Source organism: Galeopterus variegatus, unplaced genomic scaffold (genome assembly GCF_000696425.1).
Source record: "Galeopterus variegatus unplaced genomic scaffold, G_variegatus-3.0.2 Scaffold2265, whole genome shotgun sequence".
Lineage (NCBI taxonomy): Eukaryota > Metazoa > Chordata > Mammalia > Dermoptera > Cynocephalidae > Galeopterus > Galeopterus variegatus.
The window spans coordinates 222,262-235,593 of NW_007728376.1; the positions used below are offsets into that span (position 1 = coordinate 222,262).

The window sequence follows — 13,332 nt, forward strand, 5'->3', positions numbered from 1 at the left end:
CCAGCCGTGGCGAGCACCTTACTCTCCTGCCGTCCTCACAAGTGTCCTGCCAGGTAAGTATTGCTGTTCCTCTTTTATAGATGAGATTTAGCGACAACCTGTCAGGGATGTTAAATAACTTGAGGTAAAGTAATATTCGAACCACCCAGGTCTGCTAGCCCTAAAGCCTGTGCTGCCCTTTAACTATAAGAAATATCCAAGAAGCCACACCACCTCAGACAGAACCCCACACCAGAGACAGGGCTCTCCAAATGCAGCCGTCACCTCACCTGCAGGAGGCCGCAGGCTGTGCAGCGTGTGCCCTCTGCCAGGGAGGCGTGCGTTTGTACTTGGGCTTGGGAGCGTGCTTGTTCCACCTGCAGGTGTAGACTGTTAGGACGTTCTGTGCTTTCAGATGACTGGCAACAGGAGAGACCCATACAGCTCTTTAAATGAAAATGGCTTTTGTAAACAGGTTCAGTTACGTAAGAACTGCTATATACAACTGCAGTTTTTTTAGGTTAAAAAAAGTATGAGTGGATCTCTGAAAGATTCTGGAGGATTCTTTCAAGCATGTGATTCTAACTGCTCCCCGGGGATAGAGAGGGGGGCAGCCTGGTGAGCAGTTGCAGTTCTGCTGTTTTAAAAACTAATGAATAAATAAAGTTGGTCAGAGAAAGATAGGAATTGCTTAGCTTCAGAAATTGGAGGAGTTTGGGGACAGTCAGACAGCACTGGAGTACCAGGGAGGACTCCGCAGATTGGCCAGGTTTGGTGCATTAAGGAAGCCCAAGGCTGTTGAGGGAGTGTTCAGTATCGGGCACTAAGCATCCTATATCCAGAAGGCGGTGGACCCAGAAGTTGGCCTTCATCCCTACTCCCTCCCCTCGGCAGTGCCTGGTATTTTAAGGACCCACGTCAGTGTGTTTAACTGTCCTAGAGGTGGCGGCAGAACCCCGCTCTGGTGCGTCTGGGCTCTCCTCATGGAGCTCCAGCTGACACGGACAGTTGCTGTGTACACCAGCAGCTTTTAAGCTTCCATTATCTTTGGTTTTGTGCCTTGGGGCTTTTTCTGAAGTCTTCAGAGCTTGTTCAGTCCACAGCTAGGGCAGGTGGCAAGAAAATCCCATAAGGGCAATGCTTAACAGTGGAGACTGGTATCCGTGGATGTGTCCCAGCCTCCCATACTTAAAAGGCACAGCCTACGTGGTTTCTCAGAGGTGCTGGAGCTCCGGTGCCTGCAGCGGAAGCCAGCTCAGCGCCCACCTCTCCCTGTCCTTTCCCTCTTCTCTCTCATTCACCTGTTTCCCCGATCCTTGACTTGACTCGGCCTTTGCTTTCAGGGGACTCCAAACCGAGACAACTACCAAAGTGGCACTTGCTGTAGCGTCCCAACGGGAGAGCCACGGGAGGGTCCCGGTTTCTGTGTTGTACCAAGCCAGACCTAGGGTTTACTGAATCAGGCCACCATGTAGGGCCCCAAGTCCTGACCCCTCATTCCTTCTGTGCAGAACTTTCTCCAGGGGAAAAGTTTACACTAGTGTTAGTGTTGGCAAGTTTGGGGAATATTATTTAATATTTTTCTAATGATCTCTGAGTTAAGAGATTACAGAATTTACTGTAGCCCATAGTGTGTTTTATTAGTGACTTTTTAAGGGAAAGAAATCCTTTTCTTATTGCTCTTTCCTAATCCCCCTTTCAAAATAATCTTCAAGAAATTAACTCAGAATCTAAAATGGGTGTTATGATTAGAACTTTGGGCCCACATAATTACTTAAATGGTATCTAAAAAATTTGTTTCCATCTGTTCATTACAAGTATATAGAAATACAAAAATAAGTTGTATATTCCCGCAACCATGCTAAATTCACTTCTTCTAGCAGTTTGGTAAGTTGTTGGGTTCTGTGCACACACAGTCATGTCATCTGTGAATCCATGTACTTATTTAGAGCATAGAGATGATATTAGTCTCATCTCTCAATGCAGGAAATTTACATTATCACTGACTGAAGAGCTCCAATGCCAAGGAAACTCTGAGAGTCTGTTCCACTGTTGAGCAGTTGTCATTGTTAGAAACCTCGTTCATATCTTGGGCTGAGTCTCTTCAGTTTCTGTGTGACCTCCGTCCACAGACTTGGAGACAAGTAGAATGTCCTCCTCTGGCACCTGCTCTGTGCATCTCTCCATGGCCCCTCACACAAGGAGACCTGAGGCCCATCCCCAAATGTTCTGTGTAGAACTCAGAACTGAGAAAGAATATGATAGGGTCTGACCAGAGTTGTTTATAGGAGAACATGAGGTAATCACTTTTGAAAAGTCAGAGTGACTAGAAGCTGATGGAAAGTTTAGGTAGCGGGTCATGAGAAGTGTTGCTTTGAGACAGGTCTCGAGACATAATTTCCTCCATATAGGCACTCTGTGGCTGAAAGATAAAAAAACAAAACCCAGGAACAAATGGGTCACTGATTATTTTTAATGATTTTGTGCTATGATTTGACCATAACATTAAGAACAAGCAGAAAAATCTCATTTCATATCTAACAGCATTGGAGCGACATCTTCCTTTGAAAGTGCAAGTGCAGACCTCAGGTCTGAAAACTGCACTGCCACCACTCAGTGGGCAGAGGCAGACGTGTGACATCTGCTGGAAGGCGTTCTGCATATTACTGGGAATTATGTTGAAAAGTAAGCACAAATGGTTGTTAAAAAAAAAAAAGACTTTAATGACTTCTGATTATCATAGGCACAAACAACTATTGAAAAGTTCAAATACAGTTGTACTTTTTTAGTAGATTGCTTTATAATAAAAATTAAATGAACTAAGTCTTGTGAATGTATTGTACATATTTTAAAACAGCTTTCATCTAGACAAGGATACAATTAGAAAATGTCATTTTTGAAAGAACTGAAAAATAGCGATATACCAACAAGCATGTGAATATGAACCAGTATCATTAACAGTAGACTCATTTGTGGGAAGGAAGCAATGGTGTGGTAACAAATTCTAGTACCTCTGAATCCAGAACATTCTCAGCATCACCAGCTCTCCCAGGAGGTTGAACCTGGGGTGGGAGCTTTGAGCTGACAGTAACGAGTCTCGATTTTCAATGCTGAATCTCGAGGGTGCGCCTGTCGTGGAGCTGATGGGGATCAGCACACGAGGTCGTCTTTCATGGCCCTTTCCAAAAGCTACTGAGAGAAGGGTGACTTTTAATCCATTCAGCATTGAGTTGCATTGTAGAGGCGTTTTTAGTTTAAGGATAATCGGTAGGCTAGGGGTATGTTTCTGATGTGGTGTTCAAAATCAGAATATACACCACAGAGCAAATAAAAAACATGGAATTCATTAGAATATCCTCTGGTCACAGAATAAACTGGAAACATGATCAGATGGGCAAAATCCCATGGACTGCCTTCAAAGAATACCCACACTCCAAAGAATACCCACACCCAAGATTCAACAGTAGTTTTAATGAACATGGTGGTGTTCTAGGCCTTTTTTTTTTTTTTAACTACTAGAAATTTGAAGAAAAATGCAGAAGTCACAATCAGACACTAAAAGCCTAGCTGTAAGAGAGGTGTAACTTAACCTGCAACTGAAAACGTAATCTCTAACCAATGGCAAAACCTAGTTTGTTTTGGGGGGTCTGGACTACCATAGGACGCCAGTAGGAATTAATATAAGGTTCTGCACTTGGCTGGCTGACAGCCACTTCTCTCCTGATGATAATCCGGAACAAAACATTTTTTCTAAGAACAGGCTCTGCTCGGAAGTGGATTTGTTTTTCCTGAGGTATTCTTTCCCTACGAACTCTACCGTTAGTTCATCAGCTCCACAGCTTCAATTAGTAAAAGAAAAAGGCGCTGAGACTTGGGACACAGATGGCGGTGAGGGCCTCCAGCTGAACAAGGTCCTCTGCTGCAGGCCCACTTGCTTCATGCAATTTTTGCAATGTAAACAAAACTGTGCACGTTTCACTGAGGCCTGACACTTTCATTATACTACAACATGAGATAATGTCTGTTCATAAAGGAAGCTGAAAAATCAATGTTGTTTTCTGACTAAAGTATAACACTGGCCCAACAGCATTACTGTTGTAATTGTGATTACTGTTGTAAAAAGTGATTAAAATAAGAAGTGTCTAGTGGCAACCAAAAACCTGTGGGGTTTAAAAAAATTTTTTTTAAAGTGTTTTCACAGCAAATGTGCAACTCTCAATTGCTATATATACGCTGGTCAGAAACTGTTGCTTGTTTGTTCAGATTTCTTTCCCTTGTATTATAATATTGATATTTAATAGGAAAATAAACTACATAAACTTTAATCTTTATGCATCCATTTGCAAATCTCCTTACAAAAGAGGACAGAGCACACAGGCACACGCTCCACACCATTTCTGCTAAAATTGGAATCACCTATACATTATATTACAGTATTAATAGTTTTTTGTTCTACCCATTGGGTAGGATATGTGCATAACATATTCAACTTATATACAGCACCTTATAAATAAAAACAAGAAAGGACAGACAGCTGAAAAAGCACCATGTCAAGTGAGGCACAGCAGAGGTGGGAGCATGGAGCGCAGGAGGGGCCGCTCGTCCCTGCACCGGCTGAGCTCAGAACAGGAGGCACCTCAGTTGCTTAGAACTGACATGCAGGTCTTTGCGATGACAGGGATCTATGCGATATGAGCGGACAGTGGGTATACAATGTCTAGCTCTAACCCTACCACACTTCTCACAAACGAGCACACACTGAGGGAGGAAAGAAAGGTGCGGGAAGACGATGCTCCTCCACTCGCAGACACACCCAGCCACCCGGCAGCAGCAGGCCAGGGACTGGCCAACCCTGGCAGTGACGTAAACTTGAACTACACCAAAGATGCAGCATTCGGGGTATTAAAATAAAGTCTGCTGGAGTCTTGATTCCTAGAAAATGCGAGCTGTTGCAGGCTAAGCATGCTCTACTTGTCCCCATCCCGGGGATCTCTGGACAGGTCTGGTGGCTGGCAGCAGGGCCCTGCTGGAATCAGGTGAACCAGGAAGATGCTGAGAAGTGTCATTTATCTGGGGTGACAGCAAAGTTTGTCGATTTGTGACTTTGGTGTTAGTGTGCCTGTCACTGAGAAGGGGAGGCTTCTCCCCTTGCCAACTTGTCCTCCAATAGTGTTATTTTACCTAAGTATTTACTCACCAAGAATCGCCATTCTCGGTCAGTCGGGTGCTCTTAAGCAAAGCTGGGAGGTGGCCGAGCCGGGGGCGGGCTGCAGGCCCTGGCGTTAGTCACTTAGACAAGAAAAGCAGAGAGTTTCCATTCTCGGTCAGTCGGGTGCTCTTAAGCAAAGCTGGGAGGTGGCCGAGCCGGGGGCGGGCAGCAGGCCCTGGCGTTAGTCACTTAGACAAGAAAAGCAGAGAGTTAACGTTCTCATTCTAAGTAGGAAAATTCAGCAAGAACCAGCACAGCAGGCAAAGCGAGCTGCAGTGACGCGTGGGCCACTGCGAGTGACACGCCATGTGGCCTGTCTCCTGAGGGGAGTGGTCGGCGTGCTGCACATGCCTCTGTGCTGTCCACCAATCTCTGGCCTAAGGACATACGGGACAGGCTCTATGCCTGGCGTCTTCTGGCCACTGCGAGTGACACGCCATGTGGCCTGTCTCCTGAGGGGAGTGGTCGGCGTGCTGCACGTGCCTCTGTGCTGTCCACCAATCTCTGGCCTAAGGACATACGGGACAGGCTCTATGCCTGGCGTCTTCCTAAGATGGAGAGCAGCGGATGGAAGGTGGGGACCACCCGTCAGAGATGGAGCTACGGGTCCTCAGAGGAACGTAGGTCACAGCAGCTTTCTAAACGTCTCCCTTCTGAGCCCATCTCATTCTTGTAAATGGAGACATTTACAAGCTCAAGACGGACTCCTCTGTGCACCCAATTCCTGTGCTGGTGTCGGGAGCCCCCAGTTTACCATTGACCCCCTTTCCTCTCATAAGCTTGAGCAAAAATCGGCGTACAGAAGAGCAGGCCTCACAGCGGACCTTTGTAAGTTTTGCATGTTCTCCCCCCACCTCGGCATTTCCTGTGGATTCGGTGTGTCCACGTGCATATGTGATGAGAAGGTAGAGGGCACACCTGTCAAGCTTGTCAGCAAATTTTGAACGTGGAGAATAGATCAACCTTTTAAATGCATAATTTGTTTCACAAAATCTCTTGTGCATTCAGGATTGCCTCAGTGCTTGAAGAATGCTAGAGTTTCTGAAAAAGCAAATATGTGCCAGAAGACTGTGTTCCTATAACTGGGATTCAGCAAGCCTTGGGTTTCATACTCGTGGAAATCCCTGGGACAAGAGGCAAAAGTCACAGTGCCATGCCCAGGAGCGTTCATTCCCACCAACTGTTCTTTCCAACAACGCAATCCTTTGTTGCGATGCTCTGCTGGTATAATCCAAGATTATTAAACTTCTTGTTGGTTGCCTAAATCACTGGTTTCTAAACTGTACTCATGGGTTCCAAAGGCATACAGGCTTCTTGAAAGAACAGGCCCCACTGAGCAAGCTGCATATTCCAATTGCAGCTCTGTCAACACCACGCTAGCTGGGAGGTGACACTGTAGGAAGAGGTCAGCCACAACCTTCAGAAAAGCTATGCATCTAAGTCACCTTCCCTGTGTTGAAGGGAAATTAACTATTAATTCAATTTATGACCTTGGCCTTTAAACTGATTCATTACAGAAGCCCAGCCTCAAAGACCCTTCAAAGTCATGGTTTGATATGTATGTGTCTTAATAACTAACTTAAAAGGCAATTCTCTAGGGTGGTGGAATGGGAGGAACCTCTCTTTTGAAGGACAATTAAAGTTATTTGAATTAAGTTATTTTGCCAATACTGTGGACATCTGTAAAACATTCATATATTTGCGAAGTTATAAGGAATTCACAAGTTTCTGATCTTAGCTCATTCCTGTAGCAGATGGAAAAGTAAGGATTGTGAAACCATTTGAGCTAGAGATATAGGGTGGGTTCTCCTGCTTTACCACAAATGCAGGCAAGATTTTGAATGAAATCATTAGCTAATCATCTTACCTTTGCATCTGAGGGGACACCTGACCAGTAATTTACCCACCATTCGGGTCCCGGCTGGGACAAGTATCTCTTCCTCTTCACCTGACAGACACGGAAAGGCTCTCTGTCATGGGATCCCCAGCTTCTTTCAAGCACAGGCTTGAAATCCAGAAGACAGTGGCCTTTAGGAGGCCTCCAGGTGATGGGAAGGGTCACCTCTGCACTAAGAGCTGGTTTCCCCTGACAGACCAGCCTCAGAGTTCCCACTGTGGCCCTCAGGTGTATGTTCTTCCAAACAGGGCCTTAAGCGAGAGCGTCCGACCGCTGCCCATCTTTTCCCTCTCTCCTTTTAAGAGTTTGACTAGTTCTACGGATGCTACTGTGTGAAACGGATGAATCTAATGGAGATTCCAATCCTCAAAACAAACAAAAACACCACAACCTGTGCACCGAGATAAGAAGCAGAAACGAGCAGATTGGGGCCAGACGGGAACAACATCTCCAGCTCTCAGGCAACAGCATGCAGCCACCTCACAAGGAATCACCTCTGAGACCTACAGACAGACACGAACACACATATGCTGGTTTGGTTTTAAGCTGCATAGATCAGAGTCCTGGAACCGTCCATTCCAGCTCATTTGGTTATGTGCAGAGGCCAAAGAGGCCCAACCTCCAAAAAGCAGACTGGCCGCTACAGACAGCCTTTCTCCACGGTGCAGTGTTTGCTAAACTTATTGGCTGCTACTGTTGCAAAAGCCAGTGCTTGCATCTGCAGAAGAATGTTATTTTTTATTGTAAAGTAAGAATGGATGTTTGTAAATATCAGGAATATCAAACTAAGACTAACAATATTTAAAATTAGTTTTCTAGTTGCATTACAACTGCATCTTGTGCTTTTTATCGTGTGCTCTTACAGCTACTCTCCACCCTGCCCTGTTCTCTGATGCCCGTCCGGTTCTTGCCATCAGCACAAAGACTACGGGCCAGGGCTGGGGGTCTGGATAGGTTTGCATTCCTCAAGGAGGCTGTGCAGCACTAGGAAAATGTGATGGCCGAGTGATGTGATCAGCAAAGTGCTGTTCCTCCGTCAGTTCCCGGGGCTTCTAAGCATGGGAAACGGGCACTCACACACGAAATCCTGGATGGGCTGCGTGGGGGGACTGACTGCCCAGAGCCTCCTGCTGAACTGACCAGCCTTGCAGAACTGAACTGAGCTCCCAGGAACGGGGAGAGGCAACGGGATACACTGAGAAGTCACGTTTCAACATTACTCAAAATAACCATCTTGCATTTTAAACAATTTATTGCATAAAATAAGGTGTGTATCTGAATATATTGCATGCTATGGTGAAGAAAAAAAATCTAAATTACTGAAGAAACTGTACTGCTGGCGGCTGAGGGCAGCACTGCATGGTACTGGACATATGACTGCTGTGTTGGGATCATTTTTAATGGAAGGTGCAGCCTAACACTAGCAGAGTGACTCAAATAGCAAGTCAGAAATGCTGGGACTTAGCATTTCCTGTCTTCCATCCAAAAGTCTCCACATGCTTCAGTGATACACTGCTATTCTATGCAAATTCTTGCAACAATAATGACTTCTGAATTCTGTAAACTGGTAAATATTAGGCTGTATCCCCATATATCTTTTCTTGTATGATTCTGAGGAACACTCCAGGATACTCTTTGGGCCTAATAACAATCCACAGGTGAAGAGACAACATACAGAGCTTCACATAAAACAGCTTCCTCATATATATTTTTAAACATTAAGATAGTGCAACTTTTAAAACACATCATCACAATACAAATTAGCTCCTTGCATTCATCAAACTTCTCCACTTTATACCTTGGCACACAAAACAGGAATTTCAATGCATATTTTTAAAACAAAATAAAAGTTCCACACCTTGGGAGAAAAAGCAAACTGGCTGATTCTTCCTTGTGATAATATATAATAATGTTTCCTTTATTCAGTTAGTAATTATAAAACAGGCCATTCTGGCCTAATTTATCAGCAAAGTCTCCTTTTAGAGTTAAATAAATTAAATACCCCTATGGGTTTTATTTCATGATACCTTCAAAGAATCCCTTTCTCTGTTTTTCCCTGCCTGCCTTTTGTCAAAACCATCCCCCATCTCAACCCCTGCCCCCAAATAAGTACTGTTTGCATCAGACCGGATGGAAGCTTGCATTATTTCAGTCTAGTTTGCATGCAATTCCTTCCAAAGGAATCAGAAACAAGACCGCGTCTGCACATTTGGTTTTACTTAGTTGTACCATGTAAATCTGGACAGCCCCGTGCACAGGAGGGCCCAGCGCGGCCTCTTGCCACTGTGATTCATCTCTCCTCCATTAGAGTGCACAGTGGAGGGCATCAGACCAGGTTCCCGGGCTTCCTGTCTTTGCCTTTGAGGGGTGCTAGTGTGCTCTCAGAACTGCTCTGCTGCAGCTGCAGCCTGCTGGCCCTGTGCACGCTGCTGTGCTGGTGATGGAGAAGCGAGGCGCCGGGCTGCTGGCCCATCACCTCACTGTACGTCGGGGGCGGCCCTTCCATCCTCCCGTGACTGCTGCAGGTGGTTGCACTGATGCCCGAGTTGCTGCTGGGTGGGCACGGGCCCCCGTTGTACATAGAAATGTCTAACAAATCACTGTCAAATATAGTTCGGTTGGGCGGGGCCCTCACAGACTCTCGGTTGAGTTCCATCTGCTGCTCAGCGTCCCGGAGCTGCAAGGTGCAGGGCCCCTGGTAAGGAGGTGGCTCTTCGCCATCAGACAGGGAGATGGTGGGAGGGAGGTCAATCTCGTGCTGCACATAGGGGTAGGTGGGCTGGAAGCGGCTGAACCGGTCCCTCTGAATAAAGGGTGGGGCAGTAAACCTGTCCCTGGACCGCGGGGTGTACATGATCTGAAAGGAGAAGAGGACAGGCCTGAAGACATTCCTGGCAAGTGATGACCATGAACATGATGGGATCGAGGAAATCTCACGCTTGGTCTGTGTTCTTCCCAGTCTGAACACCGTTTCCCAGACAAAATCGGAAAAGATTTTCAGAAAAAAAAATTAAATTTTCTTACTTCTCATGACTTAGACCACTCACTTTGCCAAGCTGCAGTATATACAGGATGGCCGAACAATGGAGAACTGGGGTTAACTGAAGATCTGGCTTAATGGGAATTACTATGTGTGCTGTGTTCACATTTCCAAGGGGGCAAATAGAATACAAGGGCAATTCCACGCGCGCATGAACAGAGGAGCAGAGTGACCTTGGTGCCGTCTTGGCTGCTTATCTATAAAGTACCTGCTTTCTCAGGCCCCTGCCAGCTCTGGAACCTCCGATTCAGAAAAGTGGGGAGGGGCTCTGAGTTTTCATGGTATATTTAAGTTATGGCGTCACACAATGCTACTTGCAGCAGGCACAGGGCATTGGGGCAGTTGACAAATTACTTATGGAAGCTTGTTGTCCTATCGATTACTTTTTGTAAAAATCCAGAAAATGTGACCTTTTTTTTTCTTTCTGGTTTCTAGACTTTTCTGGTTATTTAGATTCTTATAAGAGTTTCCTATAGTTTTTTATATGAAAAATGTTTTTGTGTTCCAAAGCAAATAGGATCATAGATTTTTTTTTCCAAAACGAACCCAGGTAGTATATTTCTTACAAAATCTTCTCATTTATTCCACCATCCAAGTTTCGTCTAGGAGGCAGATCTTATTTATATGCGTATGTATACATAGGCATGTGCTTATACATGAATAACATATACATGTATACACACATGTAGCCATTGACTTCTCTCACATCATATTTTAACTTAAAGGCAAAAATATATTTTAAAAGTCATATTATTAAACTTGGAGGTGTGGAAATAAATCATGCTGTGGTATTTGCAAACTGTGCCTGCCTGCCCTTGCCAAGCCACATTATTTGTAGTTTATGGGATCATGTAGATCAGTCATTCTCAACCCGCTTTCTGTAAAGAGCTTTAATTCCTAGAAAATTCTAGGGGAAATCCCCCTATTCCTTTTGACCGAAGTTATAGGCAATGCTTAGTCCAAAAGCGTTGTTCCTGACCTGTGCTATCAGCATGGCCGTCTGCGGCGTCCGGCCTGGGCCTTCTCCGTCCCCCCCCTCCTGTGCCCACACCACGCCACCCTGCAGCCCTTACCTCTGAGGCCCGCGGCTGCTGCATGGAGCTGTCTGGAGGCCACAGGCACCCTTCCTGGAGGTGGGAAGGGGCAGGAAGTGAGGGACAAGAAACATCACAAGGAGATCATTAGTTGCATGTAGCAGCAGCGGCACCAAAAACATTAGCCACGACTTTTTGAAACAGGGACTGCGTTGCTCCTTTGACAGCCGCATAACTACTAAAAATTACGTGCAGTGAAAAGAACTGGTCTTTTTTTTAATACCTCACATCTAAATGGAGAGTTGTGACCAGAAGCGAAAATTAGAAACTTTAGGACTTGCCCATAGTAGATTTGAAGTAGACGTGAAGTCAAACATCACTCAGTATATACACCTGTATTCTTGAAATACATTCAAAATGATCCTCAAACCGTATTCAGTCACTTCCTCATGTGGGTAGTTTCTGGGTTAACTCAGCCCCTGGGAAGGCCCCCCAGCGGGTGGGATCAGCGCAGCCTGCCAAGAGCCAGCCCGGCCTGCACGAGCTGCCAGCTCTGAGTGGCAGTGGCAGACAGCTCTGCTGACTAGTCACTGGGCCTCAAACTTAAAAACAAGTTTCCAAAGCCTCAACGCCCTTCCAGCATCTACCAGTGAATTCATTCTCCAGCCTGTGTATTCAGAAGGCAGATGTAACTTGACATTTAGTCACTTAATATCTTTTTTCAGAAATGTTTGGCCAGACTGAGAAGGTAACAAGCAAAAAACAGGCATTACTAAGGGTCATTTCTAAAACTATAAACTTCTTTACAGAGCATCTCAATGTGTTATGCCTTTTGAACCCAAATTGTTGGCTATTAGCAAGGGTCTGTTGGGCTATTAGCTAAAGGTCTGTTACTCTAATAAAAAGAATGAAAACTATAGGGTAAGGGACAGCTTGTATTTTTGCACTCCCGGGAGCATGTGTGTTTGACCTGGGACCACCACGGAGCCTCCTGCAAGCCGAAAGTGCCCATAAGTAAAGATCTCTGTGGTAAAACACCCCACCTGTCGGGAGCTGAGGCTACCCTGTTCTGGTCGGTGGCCAGCGTTCTAACAGGAACACCGCTTCACTGCTAAACAGGGTGCCGTCCAGTCATACAGTGCATTCCTAAGACACTCGCAGAACACCAGTAGCAAAACTATAAGCCGGACTCTACACTTATGTGACGGCCCACTGCTGTCCTGGCATGGTGACAGGTGAACCACCAGAGCTGAATCGCATGAGGTGGCTCCAGAGCTGCTGTTCCCTGGGCTGAGTGGAAACAGTCACTAGCCTGTGGATCCTTCCGGCGATTCTCACAGCATGACACACTCGTCCCTGGGGGCTCCTGAGCTTCCTCGTCCTGCCCTCGCCCCTCCCGTGACATCTGTCGGCTGCGTCACTGCTCCTGCGGGTGCTCTTCTTTTTGGGGACCTCAGCGTCCAGCGCTAACCTGTTCCTGGGAAGCAGCGCCAGGCCACAGCGACGGTGCGGGTTCCAGCACCTGGCTCTGCGACGGCCGGAGACACCCGGGAGACACCGGGGAGACACCGGGGACTGGGAGGGAGGGGCGGAAGTAGGGGCTGCGCGTGGCTGAAAGGGGCACAGCCTCTCCCCGGTGGCTTTGCTTCCAGCGAAACCGGCGAAGTGTCTTCAAGAGCCCCGGGGCTCGCCTCATTGCACTGCCCCTTCCGCTCCCCGGGGTCACCACTCGGTGCCTTCCCCGGTGCCCTGCGCTCTGGTGCCCGGTGGCGTCCTCAGGGCCCTGCCGCGGCCTCTCCCGCGGCTCCCGACACTGGCTGTGCGGCGACTCCCCGTGCAGGCCGCAGCACGGAGGGTCGGGTCGGGGGTCAGCAGGACTCCCAGCCCAGCGACAGTCGCCGCTGGCGTCTTTGCTTCGTCGTCGCCCCGTGCACTGAGACGATCACCCCTGGAGCGTGTGCGCGTCTGACCCACGCCCGGCAGCCGCCACTCCGGAGGCCAGGAGGCCACCCGCGCGCTGTCCTGCCCCGGCTCCCGCGGGCACCGCCGTCAGGGGCCGCCAGCAGCTTGCTCTGGGACGGGTCTTCGTAACGACCAGGGCCTCGGTGCTGCACGCACGCGGCCGGCTCACGGGTGAGATCCGCGGCCGGCCTAGCTCCGCCCCTGCAGGGGC

General features: G+C 47.3%; 1 protein-coding gene across 1 annotated transcript in view; it reads right to left on the reverse strand.

Moving 5' to 3' along the window:
- Positions 1-8,319: 8,319 nt before the first annotated feature.
- Positions 8,320-13,332, reverse strand: part of LDLRAD4 (low density lipoprotein receptor class A domain containing 4) — a 34,174-nt gene continuing 29,161 nt past the window's right edge. Inside the window, exons 3-4 of the mRNA XM_008581104.1 lie at positions 11,199-11,252; positions 8,320-9,942 (exon numbers count right to left, since the gene is read on the reverse strand). Coding sequence (XP_008579326.1) covers positions 9,412-9,942; positions 11,199-11,252 — 585 coding nt within the window. The 3' untranslated portion in view covers positions 8,320-9,411. The remainder of the gene's footprint in view (positions 9,943-11,198; positions 11,253-13,332) is intronic.